Source organism: Patagioenas fasciata, chromosome 1, assembly GCF_037038585.1.
Source record: "Patagioenas fasciata isolate bPatFas1 chromosome 1, bPatFas1.hap1, whole genome shotgun sequence".
Taxonomy (NCBI): Eukaryota; Metazoa; Chordata; class Aves; order Columbiformes; family Columbidae; genus Patagioenas; species Patagioenas fasciata.
Window position 1 is genome coordinate 157,802,116 of NC_092520.1, and position 27,574 is coordinate 157,829,689.

Sequence of the window (27,574 nt, forward strand, 5' to 3'; positions counted from 1 at the left end):
CAGCTCCTGTTGGCTGCAGAGTCCAATCCAGGACTTCGGGTGCCAGCTCTGCAGTCGCTGAGACTTTCAAGATTGGTTTTGTATATGTTGCATTATTTTCTCTATTCTTATTAGTAGCATTAGTAAAACATCTTTAATTTTTCCAACTCTCTTCTCTCTGTCCTTCTTTCCCTCCCGATCGCCTGTCCTGAGTGGGAAGGGGGGAGAGGGAGGGGCAAAAGGGGGAAGTGGGGGGGAGAGGAGGTTAACAATACATCTGCCAGGGTTTGATTGTCACCCCGCAATCTAAACCCTCAACACCCATTTTCTAACTTTGCCCACGTTTTGAACTGAAAGTTACAGTTGGCCAATATATAGTGTTTGGTAAGATAACACTTTTCTAATTAAAATCTTAAAACCTCATAATATATGCAAAAGAGAGTAATGAAATTCAAACAAACAAACCAGAAAATATACTCCTAATTCTGATGACAAAGGTAGTACCTTTATCTTATGGAAATCAACAGTGGTTTCAGAATTAGCTTCAGTGTGGCCAGGTATCTACCCCAGGACTATAATCTGGTTTTGGTGTCAAGACTCCAATGACATGTGATATGGAACCTCTTTTATATATTAACTTACTTAACATTTACCTTTTCAAAAGTATTTAGCTTTAATATATTAGAGATGGTCATTCTACAAAGATAGAACAAGTATGTACAAGACTGATTTTATAACAGATATATCTTATCAGTTAGATAGAGATTGCATTTCAATCAGTGACCTAGATTTCCTATAAAACATGAGGAAATTACTCTATGATATTCTTGTTTTGTTACAGAAGTGCAGACAGCATATCAGAAATGTAATCCTATTTCAAGTGAGTCAAAGGTAAAACTCAGTGACTTTGATGAAAACAAGCATAGGTCTAATACTTCATGATATTCTGCATGTATACAGCATGGTGGTGTTCGTCATTTTTATGTTGTACCATAAATGCACGCACTTCTGTACTGTGGTAGGTCAGGATTTAGGCCACATCCCCTGTGCCCCATCACAAACCTGCTCAGCTTCCTGTGCAGCAAGCAAATGAAAATTTCCATTTTTTGAGCAGCCACAAGTTTATTAAGGTTAGATATCATCAACTGGCAGGAAGACTTAGATGTTCTGCCTACTAAGATTTTGTCTTGTGATAGATGAGGTATGTCTTTGAGACTAATTCACATTTTTGCTGCAGTGCACAGAGACATCTTAATGTATGTTTAGGATCCTAAAGAATATGCCTATTCTTGTGTAATACAACACTGAGCTTAAGCCCCACTGATATGCCTATTTTCTATTCTAAAATAAAGTTGCTTTATTTTGTCAGGGCAGCAGTGCTCAGTATTCACAGGATCCGCATGTATTTAAATAAATATCTTCTGTTTTTTTCTCAAGTAGAACTCTTGTTTTCTGCATTTTCAATACTTCCAGGAATTCCTCTCAGAAGTAGAATATACTGTGGGAGACCTCTTCAGTAAGTACAAATGAAACACTACAGTGTGTCATTTTTAATGGTGCTTTTGTTAGGCAGCCTGTCATCGGGGCCGATGGCCATAGGCCTCCTACAGTGATGTATACTATGAAATAATTGATGTCTATGACAAGTCTTTATGTTGGGGTAAAGGAAAGATGAAGATGGAGGCATTTACAGAAGTTCTTGTATTGTGTTTAGGAGTAAATGGGTTGTGTATAGTGGTCAATAACAGTCTGCCCTTTATTTCACAGAATCACAGAATTGGCTAGGTTGGAAAAGACCTCAGAGATCATCAAGTCCAACCCTTGGTCCAACTTCAGCCCATTTACTAGATCATGGCACTAAGAGCCATGTCCAATCTCAGTTTAAAAACCTCCAGGGACGGTGAGTCCACCACCTCCCTGGGCAGGCCATTCCAATGCCTGATCACTCTCTCCGTAAAGAACTTCTTCCTAATATCCAGCCTAAACTTCCCCTGGCAGAGTTTAAGCCCATGTCCCCTTGTCCTATTGCTAACTGCCAATTTCCGTTGATAGACTTCCATTAAAATATCTATTAATCTCCATTAGTGTAATTATAGATGTATTCATTTTTATAATTTGTAATAATTTTTATTATCTTAAAGTCTAAGCAGAATAGATGGAAACTTGAACAAAATGGTTTCATATTCAAAAACCCCAAACCAACACACTCTATGCCTAAAGAACAATGAGACATGGAAAAACACAGTAGGTCAGTTATATTAAAAAATCTTGCAACTGTAAAAGTCCTTTAAAGGTCAAGGTAAAGAAAAAACAACAACAGCAACAAACAAACAAACAAACAAACCAACCAACCAACCCACACACAATACTCAGAATGTAAGAAGTAGCTCCCCTTCCCATCTGCTCCCATCTTGTTCCAGGAAAAGGGAAGGACCTTAACCCTTATTTTTAGTTACATATTCTGTACACATTTGAACAAATCTAGGTGCAGGAAGTGGCTGTTAAGAACTGACATAGGATGAGGCTGAGGAGTGACATTGCTTACTTCACCCTTCGTTTTCCTGAGAACAGGCTGCTGCAATAAACACTCTTACAGCAAATAAGAAAACATGGCTTCTCCTTTCTAAATTATGATCATCCACCCAGGAAAAACGGAGGCAGACAACAGAATAAGAATACTTTATTGTGTATCGATCATTTGAATTACTGGGGTTTTTTGTTTATTTTTGTTGTAATTATCTTGAGATGGCTCTGCAGGCAAAGTTTTGTACTGAAAAACATGTTATTTACACTGATATCACCCCAATACACATAAGAGGGTTTTCTCCTCCTCCCTACTGGGCACTCAAAAAAGTGTCCATATTCCAGGAAAAAAACTCAGATGAAAGTAAAGTGATATCAATTCCACTCTACCATACTGTAGCATTTAGAAAGCAGAAGTTTAACTCTGCCAAGAACATAAACCTCCAAATCTGTTAGATATCAATTACTATGTATTTAATTTCACAGCTGTGCCTTTTCCCTCTTTGATTTTAGCCCCATTTTTATGCTTCTCTTGTTCAAGCATTTTGGATCTGGGTCCTAATCAGGTCCTGATGATCCTTAATGCCTTAATTTCAGAGCCCAGCATTCCCCAGTTCCCTTCTTCATTTTGAAATTTCTGCAAATTCTATATTCATGCTCTGTGTGGCTGTGCAGACTGTAATCCCTCGTAATAGGCTGATGCTGATCCTGCTCTGTGGATTAACCAGTGTAAAATGCTTATGCAATGAATTTTCATCAATTCATGCCTTCCAAACTCAGCCCCGAGCAGCCCAGGTATATCTAATCTAACCAACTGGCTTTTATCAGCTGCACACAAAAGTGTGAAAATAAGCCTCATTTCAAGCCTCAATCACATAGCTACAGCCAAGTTATTATTTATTTTATTTAACAGAATGAGTATACGTCAGGAATTCTAACATACACTCTGTAGTTATACATCACTAGATTTGGTATGGTGCATGTTTCTTTGAAAATTGTGAAAAGACAATATTTTCATGTCTGTTTTTGACTATTTCTCTTAAAAAAGTGAAAAAAAAAAAAATAGCCAAACTTCAAGCATAATACTGCTGCTTTCTTCTTGTGAAATCTATATTCCCACGCCAGATGGTGTCTGAGTTATCAAAGTTATTATCCTAAACTCAATTAGGGAAGAATCAAAGTAATTAAGTAGGAGATGTAGTGACAGAAGTATTCAAGATATAAAGCATGTACTATAGGTGAAGATTCTCTAAATTAGATAGAAATTCATCTATAAATTCAGCCTAAAACACAAGTGCTTGAGCCTTCACTTTCAAATATTCTAAGACATTGTGCAAAATGCAGCACTTGCTCAAGTGGGAACAATTCCCAGCGAAACTAGTCTAGAGAAGGTGGGAGTCGTTTTTGTATTCTGGAGGCTATTACTAGCCACCCCCAAATGCCCTCTGAGACAGTTACTGTTCAAATGTTCCTGTACCTGTTGTAGGATGGTTTTTCAGGCTGTTGTGTGACCCCAGGAATGCTGTTTTCTTTCTTAGCCCTGGCTGTTTCATACCCACCACAGCAAAAGACAATTACAGTAAATACTTCTTTTACCATAAAACCTGTAAAGTAGACTCCACAGAGGTGCTGTTAACACCCACTTCGGTTTACATTTCTTTTTTCTTTCTCAATTTGCTTTTCCTTTGCTGAAGTAAACCTAAACAAGTTGGCACTGAGCTATACACATGACAAAGAACTATAGCTGCAGATTTTAAACACAATGCCAAAGCAGTCAAAAGTTATTTTTTAATCTTCTAATGGCAGTCTACTTATAGGAGAAGTATGTTAGAAAACTTAGTGAAAACAAATCTCTTTTTACTTGTGAAAACTCATTTCTGTGTAGCTCTATTGACGAGAAACATGCATTTACAGATCAAACTCATCAAGCTAATTTGTTAGTGCTCTGCAGACTGTTCAGTCATTTTCTCTTTAACAGATATGTATCTACCCAAATTCTCAAGGTATGCATAGATGAAGAAGAATGGTAAGGAAAACACCACTATTTTCTGCAACACTCAGAACTGGAGCTGCATGGTTGAAAGGAAACATCTACCACTTTAGAAGAAGGGATGTAGCTTGTGCTACTGCTACAGGCAAAATTGCTGGCCAGAAAGGGAACAAATTAAATCCTAAGAATGCATGCATCTCTTGTTTCCACACTAGGGACAGAAGTGCTCGGAGGGAAAGGGCTTTTAGAAACATATGCCAATTATACCATACCATACCATGCCACGCTATGCCATGCCATGCCATACCGTATCTAACAGTTCTTTGTGGAAAGAATACAAGGATTTTCAAATATAAGCACTGACAAGTTAGGAAATACCAGAAGTACTTCTGCCTTTGACAAACTGCTGTTCCCCCACCAACATAAAGAATGGGCTATTTCTAAGGCAGACCACTGAAATCTTGTTTTTAGCACAGCCTCACAACAGTTACAAACTTAGGCAAGAAGGGAACAGTGGGAATGAGTAGTTCCTTAGGAGAAAGAGTAGAAGCAAAGGCAGGGAGTATAAATTTCTTAAACCAGATGGACCATGGTTGCAGGGAAATCTGCCTTTCGTTACATCCTTTCAACAACAGTGGCACACACCTTGCCTGACCAGGGCTTCTCTCAAAGGCTTCATTGGGATCAAAGGCAGATTTATTCAAAAATACTCAAATTTCTGCAGCTCAAGAAAGAGAAGGAAGGGTTGCAGTATGGCCACAGCAGAGCCACCACTTGGAAGTCTTAGAAAATATGATCCCCGAGGAGAAGTGAAGCTGATTTATGGCACTGGGAATCATAACTCATTGGTAACAATAGCAGGTTTTCAACTTTATTCTGAAACACGAGGTTTGAATTGTAATCTGAAGCACGTGGGTTTTGATTTGTTACTGAAGAACTTTCAGGAGGCACCAAAAAGAAGCTGCTGCGATGAGTTGGTGATGAAACAAGAGCTTAAAGAACTCATACTGATCCTTGCAGACAGGTAAGTTCAACAAAAAAGATGGTGGCAAGGGCAACAGAGTTGTGCTTGCCCAGGTAGTATTATTTCCCACCTTTTATTACTCATATTAAGCATGGCTGTCTCACCTGGAAATGGAAAGTTGTTCTGCTCAGGGGACTAAAACTCGCAGGGCCTCTTAAGTCTTATACGGTCAGTGATCTCAGCTAAAAATAGATCACAAAAAAAATTAGAAAAAATGACTACTGGAGACTTATGCATCTCTGGGGAACAGATCCACTACAGTCACATACAGGATGCTGGGCTAGGTATGGGACTGGCACATGCATATTATATGTGCATCTGTTAAAGGCTTTTAGAGAAAACAATTCCCATCTGGAATTATTATCAGGTCAGCTGCAACATTACTGAAAATACAATAACAACCCATGACATTTTCATGACTGCTGCAGGTCAGGACAGGTGAGGCATGGGCACTTTCGAGTGGTCTATGAACACGTTCATCCCATGCCACACGGGTAGCACAAAGGGCAGACTGCAAATCGTTCCCTTTTTGACCACTCCTACCATATCAATTAAAGCTATGAATAAATCACAATGAGTGTGTCTTGCTGATTGAATTTCAATGCGTGGAGAATTTTGAACCTAGGGCACGGTACAATGATGGGCTTATACATGTCTTCAGGAAAAAGAGCTTAAACTATTAGGGCAATGGAGTATGCAGAGAGCAGTGAAGCGCTGCTCTGAGAAACATGAAAATCAGTAACTTGAGGTCACATTTTATATATTGCTTCGTAAAATGAAAATAGGAAAAGAGAGGCCCAAAGCCAATTTAGAATAGAGAACGCATGAACCAGAAAAAAAGCATAATGAAACCCCAGAACAGGAGCTGTTAAGGTGAGGATGTCAAAAATATCTATTGAGTTAAAGACAGGCATAGCAGATACTGATCTTAATTTAAATTTTATTAGGTAAAAACATATCTGGTAGACTTCTGGTTAATTTGTTGAAGAAAAAGAGACCACGCACTCTTAAGACTACTGAATTATAGGGAAATCTAAAGAGCACATATATTACTCTTACTAAATTCACCTGTCCTAGTTTCAGGGGACATTGAAATCCTACAGAACTAGTAAACTAGTTCCTGGTACCTAAAGTTTTTGTAATGTTGACTTAGAGGTATGAGAAATAAATCTAAACCAATGGATATATGTATTTAAGAGCAATTCTCCATAAGCAGTGACATATCCACCAGCCCTTTCTTTGAAAGAAAACGAAAATTACTAACTTCAGTAAAAGAAGCAGTAGTGATTCCTTTTATAATTCAGATGAGGGTAAATCCTACCACTTATCTTACAGGCCAAAATTATTACAACAGTTGATTGAGAACTCCTTCCCAGAACAGCTTGCTCTATCAAACCTATTTTTTTAATCTTAATTTGAAATTGATTTATTCCCCAGATGTCAAGAAAGTCTAGCAATCAAAAACTTTTTAATTTTCATTTTTCCCTGTTTCTCGTTCCTATTTCCAACATTGACTGGGGGACGGAAGAATAATGGGATGGAAAAGCACCCATAATTATTGTTTTCATTTAGGTGATGAAAAAGATGAGTATTATTTAATTTAAAAACCCACCTATATTAATACTTTCCAATGAAATTCTATTTTCTCAATTTTTGTATGTCTTTCTACCATTTTGACAAAAATAAGGTCTTAAAGATCACTTAGATGACTTAGAAGCACATTCCATTAAACGAAATAGTCACTGAGGAGCCTGAGAGGCTTCAGAGAAGCAGATTTTCAAAGAAAAGCAGGCGTCTACAATGCAGGTAGGTGCACATTTAGGCATCTATCCTGACTCAAATTGCTTAAATGACTTCAGAAAAAAAGCCCTAACTGATTAACTTTGCTCTTGAACACGAGACTTAACATTCTTTTGAAAAGGCTATCCCAAGACTAATTATAAATCCATTCTGACAGCCAGGTACCTTCCAATGCTGGGTAAGCAGACAAGCCTCAGGAAATGCAAGGGATGTTTAAAGGAGGAGAAAAAACCCCACAAACCTGGAACATGCTCTGTATGTCAGTGGCTGCTGCTAAAGGGTTTCACCATGTCCAGTTCTAATCTCTGTGTTGTACTGCAACCATTTGGCTTTGAATATGCTGTTAACTTCTGCTTTACATGTATTATACTGAACACAAAAATGCTGCCAAAATTGAATTTTGATCTCTCTTTCCTACTTTAATAAATGAGAGAGGGTACTGCCTTGTCCTACATAGTGATGATTGGCTTGTGCAGTTAACAGAACAAAGGATTTCAGTCAGCTCTTAAGTTTTGATAAATATAGCCTAGTTTCAGGCTGCTCAGTTCATCGCAGTGACTCTCAGGCTGTCCGTGCTCAGAAATTTCAGAATCAGAACAGAACTTCTCGTGCTACTGTTTCGAAGCCACCATGCAGCAGTTAAACCAAATTTGAGAGACAAATACCAAACAGCCTCACAAAATTGTATACAGCAAACATCTTTATGTGGATGTGTCATGTGGACATGGAATACGAACAAGAAGATTTTTGGAGAAACAGCTCATTAACTTCTTAAGTAAGATCATACTAATTAATATTAAAATATTCTTCATTTGTTTCATCATCTTCAAATACAATAGGTCCTAAGAGTACCATTTTCCCAGTAGAGATTAGGAACATTTAAAACAAGCAATCAAACAAAACCACACAAGAAACTCTTATGATTTTATATTATTATATTAAAAGCCCTGTTACTTAGGTAACAAACTAACAACCAAATCACTGTTCAGGGGACTTTTCAGGGTTTCAGGCAGTACATCTGTCCTGGTTTTGGCTGGGGTAGAGTTAATTTTCTTCCTAGCGGCTGGTGCGGTGCTGTGTTTTGGGTCTGGAATGAGAGTGGTGGTGGAGGTGCAGGGGTGTTCTGGTTGTTACTGAGTAGTTGGGGACTTTCTATCTCCTCACGCCCTGCCAGGGGCACAGGAGGCTGGGAGGGGGCACAGCTGGGGCAGCTGACCCAGGCTGCCCGGGGGATGTTCGGTACCATATGACATCATGCTCGGTATATATTTTGGAGGAAGAAGAAGGAAGTGAGGGCATGTTCAGAGTGATGCCATTTGGCTTCCCAAGTAACCATTCCACATGATGGAGCACTGCTTACCTAGAGATGGCTGAACACCTGCCTGCCCATGAGAAGTGGTGAATGAATTATTTGTTCTGCTTTGCTTGTCTGTGCAGCTTTTGCTTTACTTATTTAACCACCTTTATCTCAATCCATGAGTTTTCTCACTTTTACCCTTCCAATTCTCTCTTCCATCCCACTAGGGAGGAATGAGTGAGTGGCTGTATGGGGTTTGGTTGCCAGCTAGGATTAAACCATGACACCACCTAAGCTTCTGAGGAGACTTCTTGAGCCATGAAAATGTTTAATCCCTGACTGAACTGTTATCCTTGTGGAAGCACTGAGAGACAAAAACATAACATAAAATTTAAACTTTAACATATACTTCAAATTTGCGAGTTAGAGTGGGATTTTTAGAATGGCATTCACTAGTACATACAGGTTTTGCTCACCTTCCTGAACTTCTTGTGTAATTTTGAGCCTGTCATGTAGGCCTACTTCACTAACTCCTAAATGACTTAAGTACAATTGAATAACATATTCCTAGTCAAAATAAATTGCCTCCAAGACTCTCAAAATGGCATGGCCAAGCTTAAGCTTTTAAGTTAATACTGAAATTCTTACATGAATTAAAAAGATACTCGAAACTGTTTAGCTGGTTTAGCTTTCTAAACAAAACAGCATTTAGTCCAAGAACTTACAAAATCATTAGATATCCAAAAGAATGAATTTGTTTTTTGCTTCGAAGTTTTGAAAAATATTTTTTTAGCTTTTAGAAATTTTTTTTTGAGCTTTCTTTTGGAAGCGTGAGGACGACAATTTTTTACTTCAGTTAAAAAGAGACTGGCCACAAATCAAATTAATCTGTGAAGGCACTTCTTTTAAAAAACGCAAATAGTGGGAAAAAAAGGGTATACACTGACGGTTTGTCTGGCTTCAGGCAATCATATGAATGGTAGGGAGGAAGATCATTCTTCCCAGAAAAATAGCATGGCTTTCTGGCATTTCTTGTTATTACTTAAACAAAACTATTTTATAAACAAAACTACGAACTGCATAGAGATCCCAGATTCCATAAGGCTCAGGTTAGCATTAAGAGTATAAACATCTTCTATACTGTCCTTCTTTTATTGCTTTTTCTGAAGAATTTCTGCGAAGACCAGCAGTTCAACGCTATATGAGAACTCTGGTTGCTGTAGAGAAGAAAGGCTAGAAGAGGGACTCCATTGAGCACATGCTATTTCGCAGCAAAAACTTATTTTAAAAGTTATCACAGATGTCATATACTTTTACTCAGATACTGCAATGTAATATTGTTTTGATGATGCAGTCAGCTGCCAAAATAAAAACTTGGACAAATAACTGGACAAAACCCCCACATCTAGAAGTGAGGGTCCAAAATGTCCTTGGTTGCAATCCACTTTAAAAAGTTCTCTTAGCAGCTATAGTAAATGTAGAAATTCTTCCTTTGAAATCACTGAATAAAAACAACCAAACTTTTCTCACTTTTGCATGGTCATGGTGGTGGGCTGTGGAAGGGGGATACATGATATTTGGATTCTCAGCTGTAGTTCTGAAATTCACCACTTAGAAAATCAGAGAACAAGGAGTCTCATTTTCTTGTAATGAATCAGCTACAAGGACAATAATACTCTATCTTTTCAGTGTAAATGAATTTCATGGCACAATTGGACAAAGCCATCTGCTGCCAATTGTCTTGGCAACTAATAGCATTGCTGCTGGCAGCTGCCAAAGCAGAGCACATTGCCATACAGCTGCTGCAGTCGCTATATAAAACAGACCGCTAGCTTCACTGCTCCTCTCCAGTGCTTCTTCCTCCTAAATCCCTGAAGGCTAGATCATGGCCAAAGTACCACCAGCGTGTCGGAGGAGAAAAGAAGAGGCCACAGTGGGAGGGGAGACCTCATCCAGAATTCTGACTGCGCTGGTGAGGATGCAGCATCCTGCTCCTGCCTTTGTCCGTCCCTCTCGGCTGCTGTGATGGCAGAGAAAAACTGTGCTAGAAAGCCCAGCAGGCACAGCCTCCATTCCGATACCTAACACTTGTTGATGTGCTGTAATAAAAAGGCTACTGGTAGTCACAGGCTATTTCAGATTGCAAGCCATAGTCTGCTGAATTTAGGCAGTGTGTCTTCCTCTTCCTAGCTGCTATACCAGAAAACGGGGTCAGGCTGCCCAGATAGAAGCTGATCTGTGCTGTTCATCCCACTCTTTAACGCAGGTGTGGCAACTTAGGCAACTATGCAGATAATGTGAACTTAGCTCAAGTTTTAATGAGGATTTTGATCGATGCCTTTTGAACCATGCAGAGAAGACCCTTTAAAGCTTCTTCAGGAACAAATCCATGAAATTTTAATTTGTAATGCAGTCAAGAGTGGGAAGATACATATCCAGTCCATGTGTCAACCACTGTCAATCATTCAGGAGAACCAGATTATAATGAACTGTCATAACAAGAAACAACTGCGAAGCATCTTGACATTATAAGCACTGACATGAAACTCAGATCAAGAGTTTCAAAATACTTGCTGATGTTCTCCAGTCTCTCACAACTGCCATAATGGAGTTATGTAGGATCTCAGGTTCTAAATGAGTGCAAAAATACAGTTAGCTCTGCTAAAAATAGGGAAAGACTGAAAAGTAATTCCCTAAAGTTTTAAAAACAAAAGTAAATAAACCTTCTCCCTTACCACCCATCAAGATTTCCTGAAAGAAGTCATAATCCTCTGATACCAATGGTAAAACTTATAATTTTCTGATGCTGTCTCTTGGTTTTTGCTAAATCACAAGAAACAGATATTAAAAAAAAAAAAGCAATATACAGTCACAGCTGCTTCTTAAATCACCACATTTACTAAATATAGGCAAAGAAGCCAAACTAAGTTCCCTATATTTTGCTGCTCTGGTGTGTTCCCAGAGATTTTACAACAAAACAAGCTTCAGCAGAAAGGTCACAAAAGACACAAGTAAATACCCATTTGTTCTCAGACCATACATGTTTTAAAAGGAGAAATAATTTCTATCTGGTTAGGCTGATTTGATGGATTAGAAGAAAATTTAGTCAATTAAGTGTGCTTATAAACTGGCACACTCGCTATGTCAGAAATGAACACAATAATATGCAGGCCTGATGCTAACAGAGAATTGATCAACCAAGTGGACACAGGTTATTTTATAATACACGCACTCTGAGAAGCAAAGGGATGATTGGTAGATTAAGGAGAGAGCAAAAAAATGGAAAACCTATTACCTTTTACTATAAACTACTATGACTAGAGCAAATAACCGCTTTGCACATGTAATCGTAGGGACATCAGCTGTAGATTATCTACAGGCCATAAAGACTCTTAGCATTAAGTGAATTAACTGGATTCTTAGCCAGTATTAACTGTTACTGAAAAGCAAAAATATCCAGTCAGGGAGAATCCTTGATCTCCTCTACTGCACAATATGGGGAGTTCAGGAAGCTGAAGCCAAACTGAAAAACCAGCAAGAATCTCCATCCAGCTGCCTTGAGACAGAAAATGTGCTTTGAGGAGCAGGGGCAGAGGGAAGGAGGTAAGAAAATGTACACTGCCTTTCAAAGTCACTGAGAAGACAGTGTGTATTTTTGCACCTTACAGTACAAACAGAACTTGCTGGTGACCACAGAGACAGTCTTTAATCCCACGGGATCTTCTCTCCTTCTACCCACACAAAGTGACTTGCACAGCTATCTTGCTGTAATCCAGTGTCCCCTCCCTGACCACACCACAGACCAGTGACTCACGTGCTTTGCCTTGCAGCTTCACCTCCAAGGGTGACCCCCACAGCTACTCAAATTAGTTATCCTGGGAACGCACACTGCTCAAGACGCATTTACTCAGTTCCAGAAAAAAAAAACCACCAGCGTTGCAACTTGTGTGCACACCAGAATTTCAAAAATCTTCCACATCAAGCCATTCTGCTTTACTTGGGGCTGACAGGGCTCTGTCAGATCCAGAATCAGGTGATTCTGAAAACATATGAGCTTCCACTTTGCATAACGTGTTCATTTTCATTTATTTGTTCACACTGTTTCTAGGATGCCAGTAACTAAGCCTGGTTAAATCTTACACACATGTTAACCACACTAAGATGAAGTTACAGCAGGCAATGTGGGTATTTAGATGACTGAATTTATGTAAACACTTAAGTTTATGCAGAATCAGGGCCTCGTATTTTAGAACAGGACATAATTCATTCTAAACCCTACATATTCAGTGTGAAAACAGCTGTGAGTGAGTGTAGTCTTGGGGTTTTGAATTTAAAGTCCAGAAATTCAAAGTCATACATGCTTCCCACAGCATCCATTACTCTCTTCACTGTCACATACGTAGTGTTTCGCGTTGCTGTTTATGCTAAGAAATTTATGCCCTGAAGTGTATGTAAAACATTAGCAACTTATGTTTCCCACAGCTGCTGTAACTCTAAAGTTCTTGGCTCCTGTGCATTTAAATTAACAGTCATAACAACACACCAAAGCCTTTTTTTGCACTGAAATTCAATTCTAGATATATTTTTTTACAGTATAGAAGCAAAACACTCATATTGATCTCCTGATGAAATAGCTCTCCTTCTCAGTACATCTGAAATGACAGTGGCAGGTCATTTACTGCTGCTCCTGCACAACAACTGATTTTCATACTGAACATTTTCTCAAATGTGTGTCTTTTTCTCCAATGTCATGGTCACTTGCCCTTGAGAAAGGTCGTATTCCTAGTACAAGCGAAGTTTTCAAGTTAAGCCTTTTTGAAATCACCCACTCACAAAAAATAGCATCAGAATAAGGCAGTTAACATACTGTTTTATCCCCTAGTCTTTGTCAATCTGCACAGCATTTTAGTCTTTTATTATTTACTCCTTTGTACCTGTCCCCTCCTCACCATGAAATGAATAAACTTCTAGGCACAGAAGTACTAGAAACCTCAATTCAATGAGAAACTTCCTTAAAGTCAGAATTGGGAAAAAATGGGGACAAAGAATTAAAGTACTTCCTGTTATGGTTAAAACAGTGATATCTACTGCAAAATAAGCAATTTTCTCAAGTAATTTAAAAAAATCTCCATAGGGTCTGCATCAAACATTTAACATCTCAGCCAGAACTGTCACAGTCTTTGAAAAACTGTAGACATATTAAAAAGGACATTTACAATGAAAACATTTTGACCATCCTAACTCTTGACACTTTTTTTCCTGTGTATACTTATACAATATACATACATGAAGAATATGGAACTGTTCTATTCTAGTGATCCTTATTCAACAAGAGACTTGACAGGAACGATTATGCAAAGAGCTGCAGAATGGCCCATGTGCTATAAACGTATTTCAGAATGAACTGCTAAAGGACAGAGATCTATTCAAATAAACAAAAGCACTGATAATAGGCAATTTGCTCATATCCTCAAGTGCCTATGAGAAATACTAAAATTAATTCCAAGAAGACTCTTCCAACTGTAAGAGAAGAGTACAAGAGCTAGTGCCTGATAAGTGAATTTTAAAAACTGGAACACAGAAACAAGGTACAAATTTTGAGCAGAGAAAGTAATTAAGCATTGAAATAACTAGCAAGAAATCACCACCAGTTTTCTCTCTCTGTACATTTTAAAATCAAGAACAAATTTTTGTAAAAGGCTATACATAAAGTCCTGTAGCCTGAGTCATGCAGAGGACTGCAACTGTGCCTTTTTGCTTGGTATACTAGCAAATCCCTTTTATCAGTGATTTTGGTGAATGACTGAGAGCACTATCAGAGCTACAGAATGTGCACCCCAGAGCTCAGTGATCTCCACTGCACCTTAGCCCCTGCCTGGAGGATGACACGTCTGAAATTTCAAAGAGGAATTCTGAAGTGTGAGAATCCAAAGGTTTAGAGTGTGTGAAACAACGCATATTTACCACACTTCCCTTGTGAAGCCAGCCAAAGCCAAACTCTGAAATAATCCACTGTCATACCTCACAGCATCAAAATGGCCAGATTTTGTTTCAAAAATCAACTGAATAATACATACCTTATGCTTTATATTATTGGGTGCAACCAAAGAATGTTAATGACAAGATGTCTGTTTCACTCTATTTAAAAGCCAGACTAATCCCATAATCCCAACAAACAAAAATATTAGGCTCTCTACAATTAAAACATAACAATGCCCAGATGGTGTCCTGTTTGTGGGGAACAAGAAGAACAAGGGGCTTTACAAGCTAAATTCCAGCGAAAAAAATCAAGTCCCAAGGTAAACAAAGACAGACCTGCTAGTGGAGGTGTTGGAAGAATGTCTTGACTGCAGTAAGTAGCACCCATTTCTTACGGAAGTATTCCATTTCATTTTTTACGAGGAATTCTCACAACACAGTGAGCAGAGAAGTCAGGTGTATGTAATCTAATATTGTGGAAGAAAGAACAGTTTTTGTAACATAGCTTCAATATTTTTCAGTTTTCCTTTCTAAATTTGTGTGGTTTATTTAAGAGGCATTATAAATCAGCCATTGAGTTTTCAGTGACAGCTGCAAGACTTAAAGGCACACATTAACAAAATAGACACATGGAGAGCTAGAAAGACAGAGAAGGTTTTAAGAGTCCAAAATTTTTTCCCTTGTGAAGCCTCACTGTGGTGCATAGTTGGAAGTGCCATTCGAGTAATACTAAAGTAGAATTATTATGCAAAAATATACCTATTCAGTTCTTGGTAATGCAATACGCCTTTGTACAAACATGGCCCAGGATGCTTTAAAGCAGGTTTAACATGGGGCTTCGGCAAAATTGCAAAAGGGGTCTTGAAGCTGGATGATTCAAGCTAAAAGGATATTCCCTCAAGCAAAGCTTTTTAAACTTAACTGAAAAAAAATGAAGGAAGGTAATATGCTGATGGGAAAAGAGGAGAAATATGTCTACTCATCACACACCGATGTCTTGGAAAGAACTGCATGCTTGCAAAACTAAATGTACTTGAAGTGAAAGTGAATGTGACCTTTTTCCTTATTTAGAAATTTCAGAATAATTGTAATTTTTTAACACAATAAGAAGTGTGATTTTACATAATATAAATAGTTGCATTGCAGACAATTTTAAGACTTGACTTTTGTTAACAGGAATGTAAACCAGGATATCTTCTATCCAGTGGTCCACACTAAATAACCAGGGGAAGACAGTGTGCTCAAGAATAAAGGAGGGAATTTGTCCAGGGAACAGCCAAGAACACTACCTAATACCTATCAGAAGGGACAGGCTGTTTTACTGACTTGATCATTTATTCTGTGCCAGTACTCAAAAAGGGAAAACAAAATGATCATGATGACTCTTGGGCCTGTTTCACTGATGCCAAATGCACTAAGTGCACTCAAAGTAATGAAAAAGTTAATCCAGAAATCAGTAGATAGAAAATTAATTAATAGGAATATAATTAAAGAGACACAGCTTTTCTTTTTAATATTGATGTGCTCTGATTAAACTGATTTTATCTTTTGATCAGATTTAAAGCTTGCAAAGAAAGACTATGTACAAATGTAATACATTAAGGCATCTGCAAGGTGTTTGATCTAGTAACAAATTTTTCTGCTGAAACGATACAATACAAGCACATTCTATTTCATGAACTAAAAACTCGCTAGCTAAGCAGATTGCAAGCAACGGGTGTCAGTTACTGAAACAGGAATATCTGCTGGGATCTCAAAGGAATCAGTACTCTGCTGATTCCTATTTGACATTTCATTGATGCTTTGGAGCTAAAAAAACAACTTTACATATGACACAAAGTTAATAGTGTAGCATAATGCTAGATAATAGTTTAGCATAATGCTAAAGACATGCAATCCTGTCCCACTCAAACAAAATACATTTTACTATGTCCAACCGCAAAAGTTTACTTTTGAGAACAATCAGTGCAGACCATATCTACAAAAAAGAATCACGTGTTTTGGAAAACAAGAATCACGGCTGGGACTTAAAAGTCAGAGTAGATAGGTAAGTACCTGGAAAAAAGCTTCAAGAGCTGAAGCTATAAAAGAAAGAGGGGGTATAAATAAGGTCTTTGCAAGTAAAATTGAGGGAGTAAAGAGTAGGAGGACATAAACACATGTAATACCTCTGTGTGCAGTAGTGACGAGAATGATACTTCATACCACTATGACTTCTGTCATGTGCATTTTGGAAAGCATGTTGAAAATCTGGAGAGGGTTCAGAAGAGAGCCAGAAAATGAGTTGAAGACTAGCGATAAAGCCTCGCAATTGAAACAGATCAATCTGTTTAGCTTGTAAAAAAGAAAACTTGAGAAGTGAGTTGATTAAACTGGATAAGCTCCCTCACAGGGAGAAAATAGCAGGTACCAAAGATCTCTTTAATCTAGTGGAGAATGACATAGCGAGAATCAGCGACGGGAAATGGCAGTTGGAAAATTTCAAATTGGAAATGGCAGTTGGATAATTTCAAATTAGAAATGAGGTGCACATTTTTGTCATTGACGATGACTAATCATTGCACAAGCTTCCCATGGTGAGTGATAATTTTCTATGTTTTCAATCATTACTAAATTTCTGAAGGTTTCACAGGTTTTAGCCTCACAGAAGCAATACTGCAGTAAGACCTATGTAGTCTGCCTCGCTGCAACAAATTTTGGGGTAACATAAAATGATGTGATACAAAGACCGGGCCAGATAACGGAGAGGTCCTTAATGGCCTTGGACTCAATGAATATATGACTTCCATCAAAGTTTATAATTGGTCCTGAGAACTGCACGTTCACAAACCTCATTAAAGGTTTGCTGCTTTCAGGATCAGGTTCTATACTACTACTCCACCATTGCACACAAGGTCTAACCTAACATATTCTCTGCTGTATAACCCAAGTGTCTCTTTTGCCGCATTTTAATTGGAAGGCAACCTATCAAGAAAGGAAACAGATATTTCTCAAACTTTTTGTTAAGTAAACAAGTGGGCAATTGCCACAAGCATCTATGTCCAAGTTCCATATAGCCTACCAAGCTGCGAGATGTCAGCGTGACCATCCTTAGGTGCACATTGCACTGCAGATGAGACATTCATAGAATCATAGAATGACAGAATAGTTTGGGTTGGGTTGGAAGGGACCTCCAAAAATCACCTAGTCCAACTCCCCTGAAATGGGAGGCGATCAGTCCCAGTCAGCATGGATTTATGAAAGACAGGTCCTGCTTGACCAATCTGATCTCCTTCTATGACAAGGTGACCCACTTAGCAGATGAGGGAAAGGCCTGCCCAGACTTTAGTAAAGCCTTTGGCACCTTTCCCCACAGCATTCTCCTGGAGAAACTGGCTGCTCATGGCTTGGACAGGCATATTCTTTGCTGGGTAAAAAACTGGCTGGATGGCCAAGCCAAAAGAGCTGTGGTGAACAGAGGCAAAATTCAGTTGGTGGCCAGTCATGAGTGGTGTTTCCCAGGGCTCAGTATCGGGATCAGTTCTGTTTAATCTCTTAATCAACGATTTGCACAAAGGGACCAAGTGCACCCCTAGTAAGTTTGCAGATGACATCAAGTTGGGTAGGAGTGCTGATCTGCTGGAGGGTGGGAAGGCTCTTCAGAGGGATCTGGACTGGCTGGATCATTGGGCTGAGGTTCAACAAGGCCAAGTCCTGGGTCCTGCACTTGGGTCACAACAACCCCAGGCAGCGCTACAGGCTCAGGGAAGAGTGGTTAGGAAGCTGACTGGCAGAGAGGGATCTGGGGGTGCTGGTTGGCAACCAGCTGAATATGAGCCAGTAGTGTGCCCAGAAAGGCCAACAGCATCCTGGCTTGTATCAGAAACAGTGTGTCCAGCAGGAGTAGGAAAGCAATTGTCCCCTTGTACAAGAGCAGGTTCAGAGAAGGGCAACAAAGATGGTGAGGGGCCTGGAGCACAAGTCTGACGAGGAGGGAACTGGGGCTCTTTAGCCTGGAGAAAAGGAGGCTGAGGGGATCCTCAGCCCTTATCTGACCTTACTGCTACTCTCTGAAAGGAGGTTGTTGGGAAATGCGTGTCAGTTTCTTTTCACAGGGAAGAAGCAACAGGACAAGAGGAAACGGCCTCAAGTTGCACCAGGGGAGATTTAGATTGGATATTAGGAAGAACTTGTTCACTGAAAGAGTTGTCAGGCACTGGAACAGGCCAAGGTAAGTTGTGGAGATGCCATGCCTGGAGGTGTTTAAAAGACCCATAGATCTGGTGCTTATGGTTATGATTTAGTGGTGCACTTGCAAGTGTCAGGTTTATGGTTGGACTTGGTAATCTTTTTGCTGTGTTAGTAGAAATTGATGTAATTTTCCACGCAGTTAGAATATTTTCTTCTTAGCAGCTAGCATGGTCTTTTGTTTTGGATTTAGTGTGAGAATAATGAGATAGCACCCTGGGATAGAGCTAATATTTTCTTTCAGTATCTTGCCAATGTTTGGAATGTGGTACAAAAAGACTGAAAGAAATCACTGATATCTTGGGTATTTCCAAGAGGACCAAGGACTTTATCAACTGTTCAGCTGTAGGTGCAAGATAGCAGTTGTGAGGAAACAAAAAGGGACAGCACCTAGTTTGACACCCAGGTTCATCAATGACGTATTCCATAGCATGGACATCATGCTACATATATAAGTGGGAAGTTGCTGGGTAATTTCTTCTTTGATGGCTGCCCTCCATGAAGGGTCCTGCTTCTGCTCTTGCTCCCAGTCCCTGATTCCCTTGAATTTCCTATACCCACTGTCATCTTTCTGTTTTACTGGACTCACTGTACTTGCAGTGTCCACTCTCTGGCGTTCATTGTTGGGAGTGCGCGTTCCAGCAGCAAAGTGTTGCTTTTCATATTTGTATACATTGTATATTTTATTATATTCAGATTAGTATTCAGTCTTCTTTTACTACTGTTCTATTAAATCTGTTTCTATTTCAACCCATGAGTCTTTCCTCCTTTTCCCTTCATTTCTCCCAGGGAAGGAAAGGCAAGAGAGATTCTATGATCTTCAACTAGATCAGGTTGCTCAGAGCCCCGTCCATCCCGACCTTGAACACTTCCAGGGATCGCGCATCTATCACCTCTCTGGGCAACCTGGGCCAGTGTTTCACCATTCTTAGTGTAAACAATTTCTTCCTTATATCTAGTGTAAATCTCCCTCTTTTAGTTTAAAACCATTACCTCTTGTCCTATCACAACAGGCCCCACTAAAAAGTCTGTCCCCATCTTTCTTATAGGCCCCTGTTAAGTACTGAACAGCTGCAGTACAGTGTCCCTGGAGCCTTCTCCAGTCTGAACAACCCCAGCTCTCTCAGCCATTCCTCACAGCAGAGCTGTTCCAGCCCTCTGATCATTTCTGTGGCCTCCTCTGGCCCCTCTCCAACAGGTCCATGTCTTTCCTGTACTGAGGGTTCCAGAGCTGGACACAGGACTACAGGTGGGGTCTCACCAGAGCGGAGCAGAGGGGCAGAATCACCTCCCTCCACCTGCTGGCCACGCTGCTTTTGATGTAGCCCAAGACATAGTTGGCTTTCTGGGCTGTGAGTTTCCATCACTGGCTCATGTCCAAATAACCCAGACTCAAAGGAAAGCAACAGAGACAGAGAATATTTTTTTTTCCCCTCTGAGCCTCTGGTCCTGAAGTAAAATGTGCTTTGAACTTCAATCAATCAATGCAGATTATCACAGAGTTTCCTAAGAGCAACCATTCTCTGGACCTTTCATCTGAAAAACAAAGATTCCTAACTCTGTTTTGGAATTAGAGAGAACTGCAGCACTCTGCACTCCCATGATGTACGTAGTAAGGACAGCGAACAGGAAAAAAAAGATGCACATTCCAAGTACTACTTGAGATGTCAGAATTCTTCAACAAATCCTCCTTAGGACTGTATGACAGCTTAAAAAAAGAAAATTCAGCAGTTATCTAGATGACAAGCCCATGTGCTTGCCTTAGAAGTACTGCTTTGATTATACAATCTCCACTAATGTGAATGCACATATGGACTGTTGCTCAAAGAAGAGTTTTGGTTTTCTTTGTTATAACAAGTAGATTTGTTGTTCCATACAATGCCAAAGTAAAGCTTGAAATTGTTATCTACTTATAAATTCTGACCTAATAATTCATAACCCAAATGGCAACTAATGAAGACTTTTATTTTTAGGAGAACAGATGCAGAGCTGTTTTAGAAACATAACTAAAAATTCAATGTCATGATTTTTGTGATCCAGAACTCATGATATTAGGACATTTGGGATTGGCAATACTGCAAATGATTTTTTTCTCACCAAGGAGACATCATCAGCTAAATTAGATCCTACCAACTCTTTAAAAATGGAGAGATTTTAAAATACTTAAAAGTTTGAGGAATAACATCCATTCTTTTATCTTTCTGCCTTTTTTTGTGATTTTACTATTAGATTTTCTTATTTTACCGACTGTGAAAAGAGAAGGGTTTTCTGTCCAACAGAGCTAGAGAGATAGGATCTTTATTTATTTTTCTGATATTGAAAATGGGTATGTAATGAAGCTTTACTATGGGCGAGCTTAATTGATTCATGACAGTTATGTATCACCTTGTCTTGCAATTTTTTAACATATCCTCATTTTTTAAAAACTCAATTAAAAGAAAAAACTCTTTAAATTGCCAGTGATAACATTTATCAGCTTCAGGCTGGGATTCACCAAGAAGCCTGAAGCTCAGTTAAGTATCCATGTTCTTATAATTAATCAGTTTTTTTCTTTTTTTAAAGGAATAAAAATATCTACAAAATGGAAAGAATGGATAAGACTTAGAGAATAATTATGCTTGAAGGTTAAAGATTTTCAAATATTCATTAAAGAAATGCATGGAACTGGGTTTCTTTTTAAAAAAAAAGAGTACTGAATTTTATTTTCTGATAAATTTCAAGAAAACTGAGAGGTTCATTTTGATATATGTGGTAAAATGTATGTCAGTGTCCTCCCTTTGCCCCTGGTACTCTGACAACTCATTGCCTTCCAGAAGTTTTTTGCTCATTTGATGCCACAGAGTGGGAAATAAAACAATAAACAAAGTTACATTTTGACAGACATTGACTTGTGAAAACCTTAGTTGCAAATAGGCAGATATCGGTCACCTAACTCTACAACCTGGTGTCTCATCACACCTATTTTTGGCTTCAACATCTCAGAAAGAGACCCAGAAGCAAGCTGGCAGGGTTCTGCAGGAAGGAGGGGGATCCGAAGTCAGGCTCTGCAGTAAAGCATCTGCCTTTCACATTCCGCTGTGCAGCTGGCAGGGAGAATTCCGAATCAGTTCTCAAGCTAGGAGTAAACTATGTCCTTCTGCCATTTCACAAACAGTACACTTAGGGTTGTTTCCTACCTGCACATAGTTTTTCCTCGTCCGCAGCTGTGGCATAATATGTGCATGGTTTTGCTTGCCATTTATCACGCCCAAATTGCTCATTACTCGTTAGGTAACGTGCACTTCTGCTCTGGGTAGACATTCGCCACAGAGCCCTTATCTGCAATTCAAACAACTCAAGGCTTCAAGGAATTCATTAGTGACAGGGAATAACACCTTTCCCCCTCTCAACCCCTGCTCCCAAAGTAAAATGACCTTCAAATTCTGATGATCTATTTAAAACCCCATCATTCTTTTAGTCACTGTAGAAAAATTGATAGATCTGTAGGTACTCCACTGATAACAGTTAGTTCTTTATCCCCTAAATCAAATGGCCTTTCAGACTTTCAAAGTTTTACTCTGACTACAAACAGATATCAAAATAATGCCCCATAATTACTAACAGTACTCACCCCCAAAATTACTAATTAATAATTGAGGAGTTCTGTTGAATCTTTTGCCCAAAGGCTTTGCAAATTTTTGACAGCAGGAACTAGGTGATAAACTGCCCTCTCTGTGCTTACCAGCAGTCTATCCAAACCTCTCTGGAAGCAAGAAGGTGCTGGTGGAGAGACAGGACATCATCAGATGGATCAGTGGCTCGGATCACTTGGAAAGGCCTCTGTTCTCCTTCACTGGTTTTCTCAGTCCCTCTACTCTTAGGCTCCCTTCTTGCCCCCACTCCTGTCACACTAACCATGATGTTTTTAACTTTGGTGATGGGTCCATGGCAGCTCTGAAGTGCAGACATAACAGAAATGTTTCCATTAACTAGTTCAGACACTAACAACAGTGAGGCTTTATCAGCTCCTGCTGCACACAGAATCCCAAAATATCTGTGCTGCCACGGTACCAACAGCAGTGAAGATACTGGATATACAACAGCAGCGCTCCAGCTGTGCTTTTAAAGGCAACGTAGATCTACTATGAGTTTTGCTACCCTGTCAGAATTTATGAATCACTTTGCTTACTTCCATACAACATCTAAACATCTCCCTCCCAGCACCTCTTCTCCCCAGCCCTTGCCAAGTCTGGGATGTGATCATAAATGACTGAATAAGAGACAGAGCTTCTTGCCTCTTATTTCATGTCTTGCCTCTTGTTTCTTCCTAGTTGCATGAGTGAAACAATGCTAAAACCATCTAGCAACTAGCTAACTGTAAGCACAAACATCTTCCAGCAATACTATAATTTCTGGGAGGCATTAGCGCAACATAATACGTTATGAAAGCAACACAAAAAGAAGCAGGACATGGATTTGTGAAGAAATTTTCAGTTATCTGAAAATCTTGTACTCTTCTAGTTACTCTTGCCTGGCTGTATGATTTTAAATTACATTTGCTTCAGTGGAAGCCCTAAACATAAATGCTCCTAACCAGCATTTAAGTCTGTGCAAATAAACCAGATGTAAAAAAACTATACAGCTGAAGAGAATGTTACCAAAAAAGGAACAGAAAGCTAAGCTGGTCAGGCGAAATTTTCTCATAAAGAGGATATCATATGAGAACGAGTCCCAGTACAGTAACAGAAACTGCTCTAAATGGATTTTTTATGTTAAGCATAGCTAAGCAGGTATTTAGACATTGGACTACACAGCATCAGAAAGCAACAGACAGGCAGGATTCACAAAACTGATTTGCATGACTTCTCCATTCTGAAATGTACAGAAAGGAATGTCTCAGCCATATGGGACCTTGTCTGTTATAACTGGGAGGATGCAATGCTCTCCTCTTTTAGCTCCATTTCCAGGCTCCTTGGGACTTTTGCACAGAACACATTGTAACTTCGCTGAACAACATTGATTGGTTTTGTATCTCTAAAATAAAATTGTTTTTCTTGTGAAAATTACTTTTAAAGAGAAGAAGCAAATGGGATTATGTATTAAAAAAAAAGAGATAAAGAAAATTAATGATGTACATGTGGAGGGGAACTAGCAGTGGTAAGATTTTCTGATCATGTCATCATTGGTGCTGAACGAGGAACATAAAGACTATTAGAGAAACACTAGACTAGCAGCCCTTATTCCTGCTAGGCAGCACTGCAAATATACCCCCAAGAATTCAGTGATAAAATAGAGAAAATTGAACATGTGTGACAGAGCCAAAGTGAAATGAAGCACGAAAAAGAAGTGCAACACAAAAGGCTTAAAAGGGCTCAAGGTGTGAAAACACTGAGGGAAGAGTAAGAGCATGAGGGATGTGTGAACCAGCGCAAGATGAAACAGGAATGGGATTCTGAGTGAGTGAGGCTGAAAGTGATAGAGAGTAACCAAGCATAAACATGAAAGAAAAAACAGGAGTATGAATGAGCCTACAAGTGAGTAACAGAGCATGGCAGAGTGACAGGCTGTGATGCAGTCAGAGATGGCTAAAGTAGGAAAACAGATAGAAAAGTGTTTTGATGAGGAATTTTGGGGTTTTTGGTTGCTTTTACCTTTATCATTTATCAGGAGAGAGACTGTTACACGAAAACAGACCAGTAAGCAATGTAAGAAAGAAATAAAAGCCATAGTAACTACTAAGAGTTCTCAATAAACAAGACATTCTGAAATTGCCTTCAACATTTTCCACTAAACTGAGGTGGTCAGAATGACCATGCACTTTGTCCTTTGGAAAAGAGCGAACTGGAAGAAAGGGGAACCAATAACTTCAAAAGTGCAGCTGAGTGCCTAAGTGTTTTCTCCCCATATGCGATGAACTGTTCTTGTCACAGTCTACCGTGAAGCCAATCATATGTATAGCATCTCAAGCAAAAGTCTTCAGCAAGGAATTAGGGGCAGAGAAAACAGGGACTATGGACATCAAGAACAACTATCTGTATGAGATGGCTAAATAAAAGCTCTCCTGCACAGCTCTAGTTACATCAGAATATGAAACTAGGAAATATTTCTTAGTTTATGTGAAAGAAACTTGAAAGACACAGAGGTATTCAAACACTTATCCAGATAACAATGGTTGTGGTGCTCAAATTCCTCTGCTTATTCTAGTAACAGCCTTGATGGATCTCCTGCAGTCTTCTTTCATAACTATACTACAGGATGCCTTTTCTTTTTTCCTAAATCTAGTACTCTTTTGAAGCATTTCCAGGCAATCTCCACCTATGTAAAACATCAAGCAGAAGAAAGAGTGAGCTATTTCATTTGGTGTGGTTAATGATAGAGAAATTATTTGGTTTGGGTTTTTTTGAAGACAGCCTCATGTTTATTAGAGTGCAAGAGTATTAAAGCCAAAAGGCTGGATGGCTTCCCTGTGAACATTCAAACTCTCAAAAATACTGATTTCATTTAGTCTTTCTACAGTCATACTTATTTTATAGACGATTCAATTTGTCATATTAATGTCATAATCTTGAAAAACTAGAATAAAAGATTTCTATTGAATTATTTATATCTTGAAGGTCACTGAAAGTCTATGTGGTGAATAAATGCATTATTTATGTTTATCCAGTCTCAAATTTGGATCTCTTGGACTACATTTCATCAACAGCTTTCTAAAAAACTATATACTAAATATACTATAAATATAATGAAACAGATGATTACAATAAAATTACTTTACCCCAGTTTTAAATGGGAGTGACCTTTTCTTTCAAAGGCAACTAAGCAAACAGGAACACATCTTCATATTTTACACATACATACTTACACATACTTTTATAAATGCTTTTTGATCTTCAATTCTCGTTTCAGCAATTTGGTTTATATACAGACTAGTTTCAGCAACTAGAAATACCCCAAGCTCAACTTGCATTAAGAAAAAGTAAAATAATCCTTCTTCTTTCCAGCAACATTAAAGAGTTGCTTATCAGAATGCTGCTTGTATTTCTGTCGATATTCAATTCAGAGCAGTTTCAAACTCATTCTCCTATACATGGAATAGCTTTGAAGTGCTAAAAAAAATTATTTGATGAGCAACGGAAAAGGCATACGAAAACGGAGGTGCGGCCAAAAGAAAGTTGATTCAATATAATCACTTTCATACATAATATAAAGTTATACTTCAAAGAGACTACCTTCTCTTTCTGTTAAAAACCTATAGACTTGGACAACATAAATTTAGTACCATGAATAAAAAAACATGCAGGATGGGCTTGGGTCTGAGCTTTAGGGCCACCTGACTTGAGTAAGCACCAGAACATACGTAAACTACATGAGTGGACAGGTGACCTATATCTTATTAATGCTACTTGGAACAAACAGGACACAATGCAATTCCACCTAAGAAAAACCGTATGTGAGAGACCCAGGCAGCCACAGTACGTTCAGTTGCTGTGACTGAGCGGGATTTGAGCATGGTATGAAAAGAGATTATAGCCACATATTAACAATCTCACTGCATTTTTTCACCGGACCGGGGCTGTTTGCCCCTGCATTTTGATAATATACAAATATAATAACTATAGTAGTCTTTAAAATTCCTCCTTTTGTGTCAGTGTGTTGTAGTGTTCCTTCTCACACCCTCACCTTTCCTCTTGTGCAATGTTTCCAAGGGGCTTTTCATGTTTGATAATGATAGACACTAACTCTCCACAAATAAAATCTGAGTCACTGGGAGCTACAGGTTCTCAGCATCTCTCAGGATGAAGTCTATATCTTACAGAACAGTTCTGTATCCTTCAGGACAGGAAGAAAAAATCAATGTGCCAGGCAAAGAAATAACAGGTGGATCAGAGCTTTTCCAATACATGCTGTGTGTTTCTTTACAAATTGCATTCCCTTAACCACCCAGTTTGAAAGAAATCCACTTTCCCACACAAATGCTCTGAGTAGTTCAGGTTACACAGAGACTGTCACTCAAAAGACTTACAAGCAGCACTCCGGAAGCTTAACAGCATTCCTTTTTCTCCATCAACACTTCTTTGCCTAAAAAGGTTCATGTGACTAATTAGTCCCCAACACTCCATTATAATAACAATAATATTACCTAGCATATATAGTGGTTTTCATCAGTAGATCAAAAAGTACTTACTAAAGAAGGCAAGTGTCAGTGCCTCATCAAGTAATACCCACTAAATAATCAGCTCTGCTGCTGCTTTAATCCCTAAAAATGGTGTTTTAAAACCATGAAGAAGCCAAAATATAATCTCCAAATAATACACCTTCTCTAGCAAAGGAGATTATTGCCTGTTCAGTGGAACCCAAGAGGGTTCCATGAAGCAAAAAGGGAATATCTCTACAAAGATACCACACAGGATTAGAAGGGACCTTTTCAGCTATTGAGCTAAGGCCCAGTCATCCCATGCTGTTATATCATATAAGCCCTTTCTTAAACAGCTCGAGTTTTGCCTTAGAACTAGTGAGAGCTTTCTGTCTTTCACTAATCCCCCTGAGAGGCTGTGCCAGAAGTGTACTGATGTGATGAAGAGATATTTTCCTCCAATATCCATCTGAAATGTATTGTTGATCTGATAAAAAAACATTTGTCTTGGTATTAATAGTATCTGTTCATCTGAAAAGCTCTGTCTCACCTTGTGCATTTAGAAAGCTCTCAATTTGGTAATGGCATGGAAAAATACAATTAAGTCTCCCATTCTAGTAACTAGCAAGGTCTATCAAATTT

The 27,574-nt window shown here is 38.9% G+C and overlaps 1 protein-coding gene across 7 annotated transcripts in view; it reads right to left on the minus strand.

Moving 5' to 3' along the window:
* The window catches only part of LARGE1 (LARGE xylosyl- and glucuronyltransferase 1), a 291,854-nt gene that overhangs the window by 164,086 nt on the left and 100,194 nt on the right, over positions 1 to 27,574 (minus strand). Inside the window, exon 2 of one of the 7 annotated variants that reach the window (XM_071798905.1) lies at positions 14,929 to 15,059. The exons of the other annotated variants lie outside the window; for them this stretch is intronic. Coding sequence (XP_071655006.1) covers positions 14,929 to 14,980 — 52 coding nt within the window. The 5' untranslated portion in view covers positions 14,981 to 15,059. The remainder of the gene's footprint in view (positions 1 to 14,928; positions 15,060 to 27,574) is intronic. 7 annotated transcript variants of the gene reach the window in all.